The sequence below is a fragment of the Vollenhovia emeryi genome, unplaced genomic scaffold (genome assembly GCF_000949405.1).
Source record: "Vollenhovia emeryi isolate VEMERY1.0 unplaced genomic scaffold, V.emery_V1.0 DF939218.1, whole genome shotgun sequence".
Taxonomy (NCBI): Eukaryota; Metazoa; Arthropoda; class Insecta; order Hymenoptera; family Formicidae; genus Vollenhovia; species Vollenhovia emeryi.
This window is the reverse complement of record NW_011967148.1, coordinates 1,014-18,091: the sequence shown is the minus strand read 5'-3', so window position 1 is coordinate 18,091 and position 17,078 is coordinate 1,014. Positions and strand designations below refer to the sequence as shown.

General features: G+C 46.8%; 4 protein-coding genes across 6 annotated transcripts in view; 1 reads left to right on the top strand and 3 right to left on the bottom strand.

Annotated features, from left to right (window-relative positions):
* The window catches only part of LOC105560857 (protein decapentaplegic-like), a 26,908-nt gene extending 24,342 nt beyond the window's left edge, over window positions 1–2,566 (bottom strand). Inside the window, exon 1 of one of the 3 annotated variants that reach the window (XM_012010340.1) lies at window positions 2,547–2,566. The gene's annotated coding sequence lies outside the window, so the exon portion shown is untranslated. The other 2 variants (XM_012010339.1, XM_012010338.1) reach the window with 2 other exon arrangements.
* A 3,104-nt stretch (window positions 2,567–5,670) lies between these two features.
* Window positions 5,671–10,169, bottom strand: LOC105560853 (sorting nexin-14-like). The gene is made up of 9 exons (XM_012010335.1): window positions 9,982–10,169; window positions 9,667–9,910; window positions 9,197–9,580; window positions 8,455–8,770; window positions 8,191–8,346; window positions 7,998–8,122; window positions 7,799–7,857; window positions 6,679–7,517; window positions 5,671–6,599 (listed from the first exon to the last, which is right to left on the bottom strand). Exons 1-9 carry the CDS (start codon window positions 10,062–10,064, stop codon window positions 6,193–6,195), a joined length of 2,613 nt encoding a protein of 870 aa, XP_011865725.1. The 5' UTR covers window positions 10,065–10,169; the 3' UTR covers window positions 5,671–6,192.
* A 49-nt stretch (window positions 10,170–10,218) lies between these two features.
* LOC105560855 (guanine nucleotide-binding protein subunit beta-like protein 1) lies at window positions 10,219–12,866 on the top strand. Its single transcript, XM_012010336.1, has 4 exons — window positions 10,219–10,677; window positions 11,347–11,525; window positions 11,883–12,216; window positions 12,294–12,866. Exons 1-4 carry the CDS (start codon window positions 10,534–10,536, stop codon window positions 12,597–12,599), a joined length of 963 nt encoding a protein of 320 aa, XP_011865726.1. The 5' UTR covers window positions 10,219–10,533; the 3' UTR covers window positions 12,600–12,866.
* Window positions 12,867–12,961: 95 nt separating this feature from the next.
* On the bottom strand, window positions 12,962–15,720 carry LOC105560852 (tyrosine--tRNA ligase, mitochondrial). The gene is made up of 5 exons (XM_012010334.1): window positions 15,621–15,720; window positions 15,352–15,526; window positions 14,890–15,279; window positions 13,407–14,305; window positions 12,962–13,338 (listed from the first exon to the last, which is right to left on the bottom strand). Exons 3-5 carry the CDS (start codon window positions 15,027–15,029, stop codon window positions 12,989–12,991), a joined length of 1,389 nt encoding a protein of 462 aa, XP_011865724.1. The 5' UTR covers window positions 15,030–15,279; window positions 15,352–15,526; window positions 15,621–15,720; the 3' UTR covers window positions 12,962–12,988.
* Between the last annotated feature and the right edge of the window lie 1,358 nt (window positions 15,721–17,078).

Here is a 17,078-nt window from a genome sequence, read left to right as displayed (position 1 = left end):
GGCAACGCGAGTCGATCAATCAGAAGCTTGCCGCGAGCTTCCTGCGGCAACCTGCGTTGAAGTTGAAATCTCTTGACTCGTTGCCGCAGTTCAGCGCGTCTATGGAGTAGTCTTAGCTTTAGCGCTGCGCGGCGGCCCCGGCCAGCGTGCCCTTCATCGACCACCGGCGGTGGATGGACAGACGGATAGAGAGAGAAAGAAAGAGAGAGAGAGAGCGCCCGAGCCGAGGTCTCTCCTCGGGCGGGCCAGGTATGCGACGGGGGAAAACGCCCGCTCGCCCCGGACGTTCACGGGCATTTTCGGGGGACCACCCGCGTGCTCGGCGCGGCCCCCCCCAAACGGCCCCGCGGTTCGTTAATGGGCGGCGGCGGGGCGATTTCGTAGGAATTCACTCGCGCGCCGCGCCACGCCGCGCCGGTTCGTTACCAGGCCCCCCTCGATTGACGGAACTCGTGACTCGCGCGAGAGAATGACGGCGAAGGCGGTAAACAACCGCCGCGCCGCGCGTCGTTCTCCGCACGCGTCTCGCCTCTACTACCTGGAAACAACATCCGACGGATTTGCATTCGCATTCGCGCGAGCGCACGCACGCGCGCGCGCGCGCGCCGCTGCGAGCGCGGCGCTGGAATGCGGCGCGATGGAGTATACAAGGATAAGGTCGGCGCGCGGTGCTCCGAAGCGCGTGCGAGTCACATACAGCGTAGAGGCGCGTCATCGTCTAAAATAATCGGGCCAGGCCGATGGCGGGGTAACGGCGGCGGCGACAATGAGCGCGGCGACGGTTGAGGAGGTTGAGGAAGAAGTGGGTCGGAGAGTAGAGCGGCGATCGGCGCGATGGGGAAAGAAAGGAAATAGAAGAAGGAATCTCGCGGTCGCGCGCGAGTGTGCGTCGCGAAGCGGAGAGAAAGGGAGGGACAGATGTGCAAAAAAAAGGCAGAAGATCGAAAGATAAAGACAGAAGGAGAGAGACGTTGCGCGCACACACAGGTGGGGAAAGAGAGAGAGGGGGGGTGGGGGGGAAAAACAGAAATTCTTGCTCACCTAACTAATCGCGAGTCCGTAGTTTGAGCAGCCACGGCATCTCAGGTCGGGGCCCGATGACTGCACCACGCGTAACCTCACCTCACACTCCGGCACCACTCGCGTGCGCGGTCCACAACGCAAAAACCAGGAGGGCACTCTCCGGTGTTACCGCTGACGGTCGGTCGGTCCGCGCGCGCGCGGCGCGCGCGCGAGCGCAGAGGAAAGAGGGACAGGGGGCAGGGGGGAGGGTGGGGGAGCCCGAGAAGGGAAACGGCGTAGCGGCGGCGACGACGATGTCGACGTCGACGGCGGTCCCAAATGCGAATTCTCCGCGCACTCACACCGCAAACATAAAACAAACAAACCAACCGACCACCTGCGCGCGCGCGCGCGCGCTCTCCTCACTCGAAATCCGTGCGCGTGACGATTGTTATTCCACGTCGGGTGCGCTGCTCTTCCTCTTTCCGCGGCACCGTGTACGTGCGAGCCACCGAGGGCGAGGGCATCCGGCCCCGATGACGGGCGAAGTGCCACCGATGTCCTCTCGTCGTTCAGGCGGTCATAACGCGCCGTGCGTTAACCGTAAGCGTACTCCCTCGTCGTCGTCGTCGTCGGCGGCGACTGCGGCCAGCGGCGGTGGCGGCGGCGGCGACGACGGCGGCGGCGGCGGCAGCGGTGACGAAGGGGAGGGAGGCAGTCGGAGTGGGGACGGGGCCCACCTTCGTACACCTGCGCGACCTATCAACAGGTCCCCGCGCGCACGCACGCACGCACGTACGTACGCGCCGTACGCACGCACGTACGCACGCACGCACGCACCTACGTTACGCGCAGGGCACGCGGAATCCGGCCGCGCCGAGTTCCACGCCGATGCGCAGGTATATCGCGCGGAACTCCTCTCCTCCCCTCTCGCTCCCTCTCGCGCGCTCGCGCCTCCTCCCGCTTCTACCTGCCGCTCCGACAGGTATACCGCCGGGATACACACGCCGCGGGCACGGGCACTTCCCGACGGAGCGAGCGGACTCCTCCCGCGCGCGTTTTCTTTGCGTTTTTCCCCCCTTCCTCTCTTCCTCTCTCTCTCTCTCTTTCTCTCCCGAGAGACGTCGAAGGCGCTCTTACCCTCGACGTGCCGCGAGAAACGCGGGCGAGAGATCAGTTCCCAGGAAGAGCGTGGCTACCCGCGCAGCCGCGAGCGAGCTAGCGAACTAATCGCGAGGTTTAGGTGGTTTAGGCAAGGCTGCGCTCGAACGCGCGCGCGCGCGCCCAGACCCCGTTCCAGCCTCGCTCCGTTCTACTGGCCCTTTCTTTTCTACGACGGGCCCCCTCCCCCTCCCGCAGCACCGCTCCCTCCCCCACTCACCCCGCTGGCCGCCGACTCCAGGACCGCCGCGTCGACGCCCGCCGTCCCGGTGCATTCCACGCGCGCCGCATCCACCGCGTTTCGCCTCCCTTTTGCCCCGCCGCGTTCGCCACGACGTTACCGTATGACCCGAACGTGCGGTCTCGATGTAAATACCGTCCACCTGTCCACCCCGCTGAATTATTACGACGACGCTCTCTCGTCCGCGCCTCGTTGCGTCGCCGCAGCGTGCGCGACAAATCGTGCCGGGACGAGCGTTAAATTCGACTCGTCCCTTTAAGCCGCTTTCCCGGGGCATTTCAAGCGAGAGGTGATTCGTCGATCGACGTCAAAGCGATATCGACTCGAACATCGATTTGAAGGTGTCGATATCGACTCGACGTCTATTCGACATCGATCGACGAATCATTTCTCACTGGGTGTTCAACGCTGGGCCTAAATTCCGTACACGATTACCGACGACCATCGATACGTTAACGACGTTTGCGCAGCTTTTCTATCATGTAGAAAAAGCTGCGCAAACGTCGTTAACGTATCGATGGTCGTCGGTAATCGTGTACGGAATTTAGGCCCTGGAAAGGCGAATCGTCGTCACGGAAACTGTCCGGGGTGACCAAAATTTCCGGCCGTTCGACTCGCGAGAGCTTGTCACGTGCACATTCGTGTGCGCACGATTTGATGTATAATAAATCGGAGTTGGGAAAGTTGCTTTATAAAAGTGTCTAGTTACAGTTGCAGCTTTTTCGCTAAAAATGTAACTAATTGCAGTTACAAGTTACCAATTGTGGAAAGTAACGCGTTACAGTTACTCAAAAAGTAACGATTCGCTGCGTTGCAGCTACTGTCTTGCGATAAAAATAAAAATGTCAAATCGACATTCGAATTGTAAAGCGCCGATAAAGGCGCTCGTGCGCAAACGCGAGGCCCAATGCGATCCGCGGGGGTTCAAAGCCGATATATCAAGTAACTATTTAATTAGTTACTGGTCACCGAAAAAAATAGAACTGAGGTTAAGTTACTGTTACGGACGGAGAGAAAGTAACGAAGTTAGAGTTGCCAAAAGAAAGTAACCATAACTGTAACTTCGTTACAAGTGACTCGTTGCTCCCCAACTCTGTATATCTATATATATATATATTTGTCGTCTGCATTTCAACGTTTTGTCATTTTCATCGAGTAAATTGCCTCGCGCGACGAGACGGCGTGGAGGGGCGAAGGAATAAAGAACTCGTTACCTCCTCCCTCCCCCCCCGCCCCCCACGGAAACGTCATGCAACGTTCGTCGCAGCGACGTTCCTGCCGCGAAACTTCCTCGTCCTTGTTCCTCTCGCCGGACACGTCACCGTCCCTCGCTCGCACTACCGTTCTCGGACTTGCCTCACCAGCCAGTCTGCCGCTGCTGTGCCCCCCCCCCCTTCGGGCCCTGCCCGCTGTCCGTCGTCCCGCTTTTCACTCGCTTGAATTGCCCGCGAGCGGTGGTCCCCAACCCTGTTCCGTCGCTCATTTTCGACGTCTCTATATTATATACTCTTTCGGGGAACCGCATCCCGCGGTATCAATTCCGGATCTTCCGTGGAGATCTCACGCTCGGGCAGTCGGTTTTTAGTCGATTACTCGCCACGGAAGTCACGTAACCACGTCCCTACCGGTCGTAATAAATCGTTTCGCGTCGGGAAAATGAAGATCGGACGTTGCCGGAAGGTAAACGCTGGCGACACATAATTGTCGTTTACATACCGTTATCAATTTTTCTTGAGGATATGCGTATGTGGACGTAGCAGTTAGAAAGAGAACGATGAAAGTGTTATCATAATTTTCGAATGCAAATCTTATCAGACAGCCCTAAGGGCCGTCGCACACAAAATTGCATAGTTGCATATGCATAGCACAAGACCGTCTAGACCAATGAGCGTGTTATGTAAATCAATATGGCGACTCAATGCTCGATGCTTATTGGTCTAGACAGTCTTGTGCTATGCTTATGCAACTATGCAGTTTTGTGTGCGCTAATGCCCTAATGCTCAAAAGTTTCCTCCAGACAGGAACCAGCACTCAATTATTACAATGATATATCTTGATGCAGTATTGTTCTAAAGAATACACTTACGATTAATACGTAATATAAAATAGATTCGAAAGATTATAGTTTGAGGCGCTGTTGCAACAGCTCTTAGACGATACACTCATGTCTACTACACAATTCTCCCCATTTTTCAGTTTTAACTGTATATTGTTGAAACGGAACGGTCAATAATTTTTATTTTTTTCCCAGTTATTCGTTCTATTTTACTTTATAACATATTTCTCATACAAATCTCGCTCATCGTTAAACTTAACAAAAATAAAATGTGCCATCATTTGTGTTTGAAAACGCAAATATTAATATTTTAACACATATAATAATCAAAATTTTAAACAATTCTCACATAAAGCCATTCTGCTCAGGCCCTAAGTAAGGAGCGTTACGTTGAGCTGAACCAGGCTATCAATATTTTTCATTTCAAAAAATTTCCGAAAATCTCATCTACATCTTCGGGATTATTACCAATTGTGCAATTTCTCAAACTATAGGTGCGTTCCGTTTCACGCATGACGCACATATGATGCACCATTTATCCTTGTTATTCGCCAAATGTTAAAGAAGAATAAATGATGCAGCATGCATATCAAGCGTGAAACGGAATGCACCATAAATGTATGAATTTATGCAGTTATAATAAAGTAAAAGTATATTACATAAATATCCTATTTACGAGTATACTGCATATACATACAAAAATTCGCAAATAAAAGATTTGCTCAGTTTTTGCGCTATTGCACCTAAAAAAAAATTGCCACGAAAAAATACAGTCACATGTTGATAACGCGTCGACGATCAAATTTACAGAAGAGAGCGATCTTATCGTCTACCAATGTATCAGAATACAATCGTCACGATTTTTACCGATTAAGCGTCACGTGATAGGGTAACGCAGTTGATTCAAATTAGGGTCTGAGCAGAAAGACTGTCGTAACCGTTTACGGTCCTGTCGTAAGACTGAAGTCGGTGTCGGAAGTCAACGCGTAAGAAATTGTAGACGTATGTCGCCTTGCGACTTGCTGCGTCTATTGTAGAACCAGCGTTAACGCGACATACGACTACGACAATTCTTTACGCATCGTAAACACTCTTTCTGCTCAGGCCTTTATTCATCACAAGAAATTTTATTACTTATGTATTACGCTCGTTATTTTTCTCTCGTTATGCAAAAATTCCCGCTTTTATTTCTATATGCAGTGCTTTTTGATGAATCTCGATAAGAATTTTTATTTATAAAATCGTAATGTTACAAGAAGAAACATTTATATACGCTCGTTCCTCGATTTGCGCGGCAAATAATCCCTCCGTGTACGCGATACGTTATTTACGCAGTCTCAGTTTTACGCGGACAGAAAATATATCGTTTAAAAGAGACACACTGATGATGAAACTGAACAGAGGCGCCAAAGTTTTAGTAATAAGAATAGTATAAAAAGAAAGGTTGACCGCTTTGAAGTCTAGTACTGGCAGCGACAACGCAAATAAAATTTAAGTTTAAATTTTAAGTTTTATCTGAACTTCCGTTGTTTTTTTTATGCAAATATGTGGAATAAATATTCTCACAATATACACACTTTTCTTTTTGTACTTTTTTGTACCAGCGGACTTCATTTATGCAATTCTCAACCATGTAAAAAAACCACATTGAGGGACGAACGTATATGCAAGCCGCTTTGCAGAATTAACATTATATACAATTATTCGTTTTTATGATCGTCAATGAACGATATTATGCAGTCACTTCTGGAAAAAGATTTACGAGGAGGTGATCTAGTAAAACATACGCTAGATGTTTATTGAACGACGCGTTTTGTAAAGGATCCAGGAGAGAATCCATGAGACTGTTCCAAGGCTTGGAAAATCCCACTAACCGCCACAAGGAATGCAGTCCCTCCTTCGCTGTTTCGTAGTAATTTCGACATTTTCCTTGCGAGGGAAAGTCTTTCATGTAATTTTTGCCCACTATTTTCGCGTGTAGAAGCTTGACGACGATGGAAGCGCGGCCGCCACTCAGAAGCTTAACTAGGGTGTTGTAGAACACCGTGTTCACAATAGGATCTATCCTCTCACGCGATAAAAAGGCGAACATCCAGAAAAGTCGCGAAATAATCGGTGGTACGCTCAGTAGACCATCAACTGTAACATAAAGACGTTATTTTTAACGATCAAACAATTGCGTCAGCGACACACGCGAGAAATATAATTTTTAACTTACGAGCTTCAACGATGCACAAACTTGCACCTTTCATGTGATCGCGCTGCGGTAGACTGCACGGCAAATTTTGGAAAGTGGCCGGTAGATCCAAATTATTGCCGAATACATCGTCCACCAGCTTCCTACCTTTGCTCTCCGTTTCGCCGAGATGCTCGCTCGACGGCTCGACACCCATGTCCATGTGCTCGTATTTCGTGTTCGTGGACGCCAAGAAGGTACTCATAAATTTATCGAGATGCTGTCCCCTCTCCTTCCGCAATTTATAAGTCACGCTCTGATAGAGAATGCCAATGTCGGGCGTGCTGTAGTTGGCAAAATACGGCTTCAAGTTCGGGGTCGTAAGGAAGGTGTAAAGGAGCTCGCTGCTCCTCAGCATCGGCTTGGACAGCAACTTCTGCAGAAACTCCTCGTAACGTTGACGGTTAGCTGCGACGGGCAAGTGCGGGTTCTTGCGCGACGGTAACGGCGAGTCGTACAATTCCTTGTCACCGTGGAACTCGGCGAGTCGCGTCCGCAGCGTGTAGAAGTCTTGATCTTGCCGCAAGACCGTCCACGATTTGGCCTCCGCCACGCTGTGAATGGCAATCATGTACACTGGTTGCGTGCCACCGCCGTCCACGTGCGGGACGGCGACTCGCCACGTCGTTAAGTCGCGATGGCTCTTATCGCCGAAGCCTTTGATCTCGTTATACGCTCGAGCCGTGCAGTCTACTTCTTCGACCGGATAGGCGTCCTGCAGTTGGAACGGGGCACCGTCCACTGTAGTGCGTAAGACACCGTCAACCTTGCCGAGTTGATTATTGAATCGTATAGGAGTAGCTGTACCTCCACTTGCGCTACTGTGGGCGAATATACGTGTTCATACGATTAGAATTGCGTGTAAATGTTACTGAGAGCTAGCATGTGTAAATTGTGCCTAAATTTACGAAATGTAGCATTCATTTTATTTTTATTTCTCAAGAAAATATTAGTGGAAATTGCCATTTTCTCTACTTCATCATAGAAGCTGTAATGTAATAATTGTAACTTCTAAGTGTAATGAAAAGTAAGCGATCGTAAAGTAGCAGGATTGAAATGTATGGCGAGTTTAAAAACACGAAAAGGTATGCATCTTACTTACTTGGCTGCTGCGGCAGCTTTTGTTTGTTCGGTTAAGTGACCGCACGAGAGTTTATATAACTGAAATACCCAGCGATAAAACTATCGTTAGAATAGAAAATTTCGTTATTAAATTTAATATATTCAGAATTTAAAACACTGAACGTTACGATAAAATCTGAGAGATAAAACAAAGATAAGTCATAAAATGTGTCTTTTACTTGGTAACTATGATGGAACGATGGTAGGCAAGTGCTTTCTAGGAGCGCGTGCGCTTCTTGATGAGCTTGATAAAAGGGCCGTGATGTCCGTAATTCCTGAATTTTTTCTGGCCCACCTTCCAGTACTGAAAGCAAACTTGTATACACATATCTGTATAACATTTGAAATAAAACTTGTTCACAAATTACTCACTTTGCCGTATGCCTTTCGATATGTGCAACGGTAAGTACAAATATTCCGGACCATCGGGATCGAGGTACATCGTGTACATATTCCGAACGCCTGTGTATAAGCTTTTTTCAGCACTAGTCGACATTTCCGGATTTAACATGCGTTTACTGAGCTCGTCTGAAAGCAAATAACGATTAAATTGTGATTATTGAAAAGCGTGTACGTTAGATTAAATTTTCGTTAAGAGGTTTATACATTAGATTACATGAAAAGTGTTATGCGTACCAATATCTAAACAAAATTGAAGGAGATTCATGGGTCCGGATTCTTTAATGTGTTGCATAAACATATATAATAAATCAGGATCGTTCAGAATTTCATTTAAAGACGGTTTGAAGCAACTGTGCGTGACATGCGAATGCATCGCTGGAACTGTCACCCAAGACTGCAATATCGGTACGGCAATAGTCTCCGCGGCATTAGACAGTATGGTGTCGTGATGAGTGGACAGTGTCACTAGCATATTTATATTTTCTGGATCCGCGAGCGCATCGATTGCCGGTAGTAGTACCCAGTTTGCTAAAATTTCTCGCAGCATCACCTGGAAAGCTTACGAAATGTTATACCCAATCGCTTCTCCATACAATAAAAATTTCAAAAATACACAAGTGCCTAATAAACGTAAAAGCGGGAGTGAATTTTGGAAATAAATTCGGGTGACTTTGGCATTTTCTCGGTTTCTTATACCGTGCAAATTTTAACTAAATTTTATCTACCACTTATAGTTTCCCCGTGACGTTACAACATTCTTAGGCGTCTCTACGCTGGGACTCGCTTGCGCGCTCCTCCAAATTTTGCTCCCTACGCTGGAGCGTCAGGCCATACCGCCTAGTAACGGCGCAAGTATGTAAAATTATAAAAAAAATGAAAACGAGGCATTATAAAATTTCAAAGTAAATTCGCGCAGTACAGCCAAATGCCGGAAACAGTGCCAAAGCCAGCCAACGTTAACGGTGCGTAATATTACTTTATTGTTCGTCGAGACATGTATGGCAGGTAGCAAGTGCGGCAGCAACGCGGTGACCAGACCCCGTAGATAGTCGAGCTCAGCCTCTCTAGAATAGGCAGCTGGATGGATCTTGGAGCTCAAGCAGCTCTCGACGTAATCCTGGGGCGTTTTAACGTCGTGCTTGGACATCTTGACCAGCGCGCTCCAATCCTGAGCGTGTTGTATGGCCAAGGGGATCAGGCCGTCGAAGGCGATGGTGGCCGTGTCCGCGCGCAGCAAGCGAACGGCGATATTCTTCGCCGCTGTCGTTATGGCCAGACGTAGCTGTTGTACGAAGGCCTCGTTCGCCGAGAAATCCGAGTACCATGTGCAGACGTAGATTTGCAGCACCTCCTCCAGAAGCTGCAAATTAATACGTTTACAGTCCCTCGCCGACAGACCAAGAGCCAGAGTCTGCGGCGGAATAAACTGCGTAAACGGCTAATCACTTGCTCCAACGCGTGGTCAAAGTCCTTCGGTACTTTGACCTTGGTCGAATGCGGCGGCAGCTTGTGCCTCTTGCAGGTGTCCTTGCTGCAGACGCTGCACGAGTCCGCGACCTCGCATCTCGTCGCACATCCGCCGTCCACGATGTTGAACCTCGTCAGCAGATCGTCGACGCATCGCGCCAGCTGTACCGCGTAAAGGCTGGCGAGCACGTAGACGCCGGCGACGACGAGCACCCACGCGACGCTGCAAAAAGCGCAACGGGTCAGCCTCGGCGTGCAATTCACGCGTGTTGTCTCACGAAAACGCGTCGTTACCTGTTAAACACAACCACGACGAATGCGGCGAGCAGGACAACGGTCGCCGACACGGCGGCGACGAAGAAATGCAGATCCTCCATCCCGTCGCTGCTGAACGGCACGCGACGCCGACGTGTAGGCGGTTTTCGGGGCTAACAAAACATTTTCCGCGGAGCCACCTTCGAGGCGCGGATGCTCCTCCTCGGCGCGCGTCCGACTCGGGTCGCCCCTTTTTTTTTTATCGAATTCGGCTGCTTTCAAGTGGCGACTCCGCCACAGGCACAGACTCCGCGCCGAGTCCCCGACGAGCGTGTCACGAGGTGTCCCGACTGCGAGACAAACGATTCGTGGCGGAGAGAAGCAAAGAGCGAAAAAGGGGGGTCGATTTTCCTTCGCGTCTCCGTGCGACGATCCGAAGGAGCGCGGGTCGACAGACCTTTGTTGTCGTTGGACCAGCGACGGGATAACCTAGCGGCGACATTCGGTTACATTGCACACGCACACGTTGTTTCGACGCAGCCGCGGATTTTGTATCCTACGCGACACTTTCCTCGTGAAAGGACCGGGACGATGCCGAGGCCTCCGGACCCGAAATTCCTGTTGCGCGGCGACATGGATGAAAACGTCCACAGTTTGCTGTTCTCGGTTAGTTCCGAGGTCGAGCACCTCTACGCCGGCGACGGGAAGGGCACGGTTCACATCTGGGACCTGAAGGTGAACAGTCGTTTCACTTACGTCCGATTCTATCAATGTGGGTAGCTTAATATCTCGGTTCAATTTACAACTTGAGCCCGGTTTCACCAACGTTGTTCGACCTTGAGCTCAGCTTAATTCGTTCCTTGCCCTCTTTCCAGCTGTTACTTTAGGAAGAGACATATGTGAGTTGAACTAATAAGATTAAAGTTTGGTGAAACCGGACCCAATGCTCGTTTCTACCAACGCTTGTTTAACTTCTAATCTTGGTTCAACGTACTTTGTATCTTTTTCCAGTTTTACGAAGGCCCGGGTTCGCCAACGTTGTTTAACTTTAAGCTTGGCTTAACTCGTTCTTCGTCTCTTTCCAACTGCTACTTTAGCGAGAGAAACAAACAGGAATTAAACTAACATTAGAGTTAAGCGACGCTTGGTGAAACCGGGCCTTGGAGAAAAAAAAACGAGTAATTTAAACCGAGATTGAAGTTAATTGGCAGAAACGGGCGTTACAACTGGAAAAAGGTAAACAGAAAATTAAGCAGAGATTAGAGTTGATCTGCGTTGATAGAAATGGACATTGGTGAATCATAATTCATTGAATGATTGAACAAAATTATACGAGAGATAGCTGTGTTGTCTTAACACAGATTTCAGATTTGTTGGTGGAATTAAATCTTTACCGTGTTGCAGACGAACAGGGTGAAATATCGATTGTCCGACGGACCTAGCCCATGTTTTAATTTGCACACAACTAATGAAACTGATCTAATAGTACAACGAAGACATGGGGTGATCGACGTGTACAAAGTAAGCGATTCGGGCTGGATACTAGACAGAAGCACCAGTTACGAATATTGCAGTTTCTGCAGGTACATTGATGAATAAATCTGTTGTAAGTAGCTTAAGCCTGGTCTCCATCGTCGCTTAACTTTAAGCTTAAGCTTTAACTTAAACTTTAAGCTTAGCTGAATTCGTTCTTTGTCTCTTTCCAACTGTTACTCCAGAAACTGGAGTTAAGCGACGTTTGGTGAAACCGAGCCTTAATAAATGTCCGGTTTCACCAAACGTCGCTTAACTTTAATCTTAGTTTAATTAATGCTTGTCTCTTTCTAGAGTAACAGTTGAAAAGAGACAAACAACGAATTAAGCTAAGCTTAAAGGTAAGAGACGTTGGTGAAACTGGGGTCTAAGACTGTTGAAGTTAACAAAATTGCTTTACACCACAGATCTCAATTGTTATCGGAGAAGGATGCAGTGTTGATTCCACTCGATTGTTCCGCAGTGGGAATGTTCTCATTGAAAACGTCCAGGGTGGAATCGACGTTAGACCCGTCCAAACTGTCCTACAGTAATAAATTAGGTACGACGATGGCGATAAAACCGTTGGGGGGTGTAAACGACTTGCTTCTGGTTGCTTACGAGAGCGGGCAATTATTGTTGTGGGACATGAGGAAGAATGACGTCCTCAGCTCTCTCACCGTCGAACAATATCCGATGGCTTTCGACTTTGATCCTTCCTTGATGCAGGGCATCCTCGGTAGCGCGTCAGAGAAACTGGAGGTGCGTAACTCTACGGTCTAGAAAATCAAAAATGCATGTAACGCCGACGTTGGCAAGCGGTATTTATGAATTTTTAGATCTTCGAGATGTCGCCGAATCACACTTTGGCCCACAAATCTACGAGACTCTTGGAGCACGTCTCCGGCATATCCGTTCTTTCGGTAAGACCAGACAGGAAGATCGTCGTGGCCGGATGTTGGGACGGACGTATGATGCTGTTCTCCTGGAAGAAATTACGGCCGCTCGCGATATTGAAGGAACACAGAGCAAACATATACGACATTGTTTATTCGCAGTGTAAAGTCGAGGCTTACGATACCAAGTGTTTAATGGCAGCGACTGGCAAAGACGGTTATATATCCATGTGGGATATATACAATTAGGAGCCTCGCAAGTTAGTACATGTAAATAGGCAGGCAGGAATGCTTGGACATTTCGACATATAGAACCGAAATACAGAAATGTCCAGGCATGTACATTTGTGTGAATGTACAAAGGAAAAAATGTACAGTTACTTTAAGTCACTTAACGAGTCTTCCATGACCACATTCGTGTGTATCGAAGGATATCCATTATGCGATCATTATTGTATAAATTCTCTGATTCAGATTCCTCTTTTGTCACTGAAAGTGCCACTAAAATTGGTTCTGAAGGATTATTGGCTGAGAGAATTTTTTACGGGCACTTTCATCGATAAAAGGATTCAGAGTGAGGGTCTCTAAGTATTAAAATATTCTGTTTATTATACATTTGTACACGTGGTTTCCTTTTATTATTGCCATCGGACTATGTGGTACGTCTTTTTTCCAACTCTAAGCAATGACACATTATTACTTAGTATATGGATGCCAGGTACAAGTACCTCGTTTAAATTAGTGACTCTTTGGTGGTTTACATAAAAACCGCCCGCTGTTATAATTCGTTCGGCATCGTGATCGGTTTTAAAGCACTTTGCCTTCTTCGCCAGCTCGTACACGGTGATGCCTGGCTCGGTCATGATATCCACCAAGGTTGCGCCTTCAAACACATCTGTTAGTTCCAACGGATTCAATCTTACAAATGACTCGATTGACTTATCATACAGTGCTGCAGAGGCGCGTTTTGCGGCCAATAGTCCATCCTCTGTAAAAAGTAGCGATATTAAATTTACTAATAAGCAAATAATAGCAATAATTTTCTATAAAAATTACCTCCATGCACCAAGAGCGTGACTTGCTCCGCTAATAACTTTTGCGCTCTTCTCTGTTCCGGATCGTTCATATGACTCTTCACAATCTCTGCAATTTTATTCAGCGGTAAAAATGTGAACAGTTTCAAGAATCTCTCGACGTCGGAATCTTTGGTTCTGATGAAATACTGGTATAATTGGAAGCTGGAGGATTTGGCCGGAGACAGCCACACCGCGTTCAAGAGAGACTTTCCAAATTTCTTCCCGCCTTCGGCCGTTATGAGCGGCAACGTGATGCCGTAAACTTCTTTTCTTGTACTCTTCGTGATCAGGTCGTATCCGGACATGATGTTGCCCATCTGGTCGCTGCCGCCGATTTGGAAGCGACACTTGTAATTTTCCGTCAAGTGAAGCCAATCGTACGCTTGGAACACTTGATACGTGAACTCGGTGAAACTCATCCCGGTGTCCGAGTTCAATCGCGACTCTACCGAGGATCTGCCCAGCATTGTGCCCATTCGAAGGTACTTTCCGATATTTCTGATGAAGTCAATGACGTTCACGTTTGTATACCAGCTCAGGTTGTTGAGTATAATCAGTGGCTTCAGTGTCGCAGTCTTGTCCCTCCAAAAGTTCTCCTCGTGATTATTAAATATGGTCTGTATATTCTTTGCGATGGACTTTACGTTCTCCTCGACCAAATACTTTTCTATTTCGACGCGCTCGGACTTCCTGTGGCTGGGATCGCCTATTAAACCGGTAGCTCCTCCTACCAGAGCTATAACTTGATGTCCCGCCCTTTGCCAGTGCAAGAGATTCATCAGGATGAGCAGATTGCCGATATGTAAGCTGTCTGCTGTCGGATCGAAGCCAGCGTAGACGCACTGGGACGATTTATTCAGTAAATCCACTATCTCATTTCTGAAAAGATACAAACAAACGGATGAATTTGTACGAGTACGTCACCATTAATTGGTTTAGGCCTGGTTTCACCAACGTCGCTTATCTTTAAGCTTAGCTTAACTCGTTTTTCGTCTGTTACTCTAGAAAGAGACAAACATGAGTTAAACCAAGATTACAGTTAAGCAACGTTTGGTGAAACCGGGCCTTAGGTGTCGTAAAACCGGATTTAACTCGCGTTTATGATTTCGAGGCCCGGTTGCGCCAACGTTTTAACTTTCTGTTTGCCTTAGAAAGAGACAAAGAGTGAATTAAGCTAAGGTTAAAATTAAGCGACGTTGACGCAACCGTGTTCGAGTCAATAGTTGTTACCGCCAGTGTAATAATGTCGTATAAACGCTGGTCGAGTCCAGTTTGTTAACCAGAGGCTAAACTCTCTGTCTCCTCTCAGATAATAGCGTAGAAAAAGTTGGAGAGCCGACTAACTTCTGGTTAACAGTTTATCAGAGAATGAAAAGCCGGGCCTAAGTAAGATGTAACAATTTTGTACGCAATGTAACCATCTTTACAGCGTCACGCTACACGGCACAATTTCACATACTTACGTACTAGTATCGGGAAATATATCCTCGTACATGCCCCTTTCGTGGAGCTTCAATACATTTCTGCTGCAGTAAAATCGGCGTTTGTCGAAATTTGCGTTTCTGACGGCGCAACATAACCTTGATAAAGAGCGCACGTTCATCCTGCCGCGTACTTATCTCGACTGAAATGATATTAATATCTTTCAACTCCAGAAATTAGATTTCGTCCTGAACCCGCTGTACGAAGATGTGCGCGCGCGAATTCATACGATCGCTAATATTCGCGACTCAAGTTTCGGGGATTATGTCCCCCCCCGGCGGCCGATCACAACCTCAAATAATGCGGCATTTCTTCCTTACGAGGTTTACAAGGCTTGTTTGTGTTGCTTGAAAGCCCCGAAAATTTCTGCACTTTAAAAAGAGATAAACATACATTGGGCGTTGGAAAGAAAGAAATGAAGATGAAGTGCAACACGAACAAACCTATGGCGTCAGTAAAGTAAGCTAAGCAGTTTCCAGCGCTTTACGCCCACTTTTATTTTTGAAACTACTCCGCTACGCCCATTTTCAAGCACTGTCGATAAAGTCTCCAGGTAATACTGAACGAGTCTCTCATTCTCCGTTTTTCATGAAAATTCATAGGATCGTGTATTTTTGCCTGTAAAACACGAATTTGCAAGTCAAAATTGTCGCTCGGCACTACTAAGAGAGTTATAAGTTGTTAAAATCTGACAGTTGTGAGGTTAGGATACCTGTCGTACCGACACCAACAAACACTATACGCGAACAGCGTATAAGGACCGGCCAAAAGAGAGCGTCAGGAGGAGACGATACCATGCAAGAATCTGAAAAAAAACACACGAAGAACAAAACAGTCGTACATAAATTATATATCGTACAAAATTAATAAATAATCAACAGGTTTATAAAATTAAAGTTATATTTCTTCAGTTTTTAGTTTTGACCTTGAAAATGACCTTGTCGCAAATTTTTATTCTCATATTCGTAATCACGTTTAAAAATACAAAAAAATAGTGTCGCTTCAAAAAGATCGGAGGGTTCACCGATTCGGATTTAACTACTGTAACCAATAGTTATCCGATAAAACCAGTACCACTATATAAATGTGTAACAAAAATCGTACTGTAAATGCGCAAACGAAAATCTATCGCATAAAAGATTATTTTAGACCAACTTAAAATTTCATACAATAGAAAAGTTAATCTAAAGAGGCCCTCCGCCGCCCCCGCCAAATTCTTATCGGCGGTCCTCTTTTGTTTGCGATAAAATTAAGTTTTTACACTTTTATAACTTGGCGCAAAAAGATCGTAAGTCCCGAAAATTAAAAATATTACAATTCGCAAACGATTTTGCTATTCCCAGGCCCGAATTCCATCGTTGTTTCATAATTCTTGATTCGCTAGAGTCATTACTCACGACGATCCATCCACTTTAAGGTTGGCGCAAAAAGATCGAAAGTCCCAAAAATTGAAAATTTCGTAATTTAAACACAATTTCCTACGCCCATGCACGAAATCTATCAATGTATCGTTTTAATTCGATAGAGTTTCATTATTGACGACGATGCAGCACAGCTTTAATATTGGTGCATAAAAATCGCAAGTCCTCAAAATTAAAAATATTGCAGTTCGGACACGATTGCGTATTCCCAGGCAAGAAATCTAACGATGTCTCGCAATTCTTGAATCGCTAGAGTCATTACTGACGTCGATACGTCAACTTTAATGTTGGCGCAAAAAGACCGAAAGTCCTAAGAATTAAAAATTTTGTAGTTCTAACGCGATTTCCTATGCCCCTGCATGAAATCTATCAATGTCTCCTAAGTTTTAATTCGCTAAAGTCTCATTATCTTCGACGATGCAGCAACTTTAATGTTGGTGCAACAAATTGCAAGTCCCAAAAATAAAAAATTTCGTAGTTTAAACGCGATTTCCTATGCCCTCACACACATTTTATGATAAGGGCATATACATATTCAACGTAGACATCTGCAGCGGGATGCGAAACGAAGAAGATTGGTTTTTGGTTCATCTCGCTACGTCGATTTTTCGCCAAGATATAGCCTTGTAAAAATGGGGCGCGCCCGCACCATTCTTCTGAGAATGTAGCGCGAGTTTTTACGCGAGTAATACGCGAGCATCAAAAAACTGACTTAAAAACATACAAGGCACAGGTGTTCGATAGTAAAC

Coding starts and splice junctions, on each gene's coding strand:
- LOC105560855 (XM_012010336.1), top strand. CDS start 10,534: ATGCCGAGGCCTCCGGACCCGAAATTCCTGTTGCGCGGCGACATGGAT. Junction 10,678..11,346: donor TTCACATCTGGGACCTGAAG/GTGAACAGTCGT, acceptor ACCGTGTTGCAG/ACGAACAGGGTGAAATATCG. Junction 11,526..11,882: donor GAATATTGCAGTTTCTGCAG/GTACATTGATGA, acceptor TTTACACCACAG/ATCTCAATTGTTATCGGAGA.
- LOC105560853 (XM_012010335.1), bottom strand. CDS start 10,064: ATGGAGGATCTGCATTTCTTCGTCGCCGCCGTGTCGGCGACCGTTGTC. Junction 9,911..9,981: donor GTCGTGGTTGTGTTTAACAG/GTAACGACGCGT, acceptor CGCTTTTTGCAG/CGTCGCGTGGGTGCTCGTCG. Junction 9,581..9,666: donor TTGACCACGCGTTGGAGCAA/GTGATTAGCCGT, acceptor ATTAATTTGCAG/CTTCTGGAGGAGGTGCTGCA.
- LOC105560852 (XM_012010334.1), bottom strand. CDS start 15,029: ATGAACGTGCGCTCTTTATCAAGGTTATGTTGCGCCGTCAGAAACGCA. Junction 14,306..14,889: donor ATATTTCCCGATACTAGTAC/GTAAGTATGTGA, acceptor GTATCTTTTCAG/AAATGAGATAGTGGATTTAC. Junction 13,339..13,406: donor CACGCTCTTGGTGCATGGAG/GTAATTTTTATA, acceptor TACTTTTTACAG/AGGATGGACTATTGGCCGCA.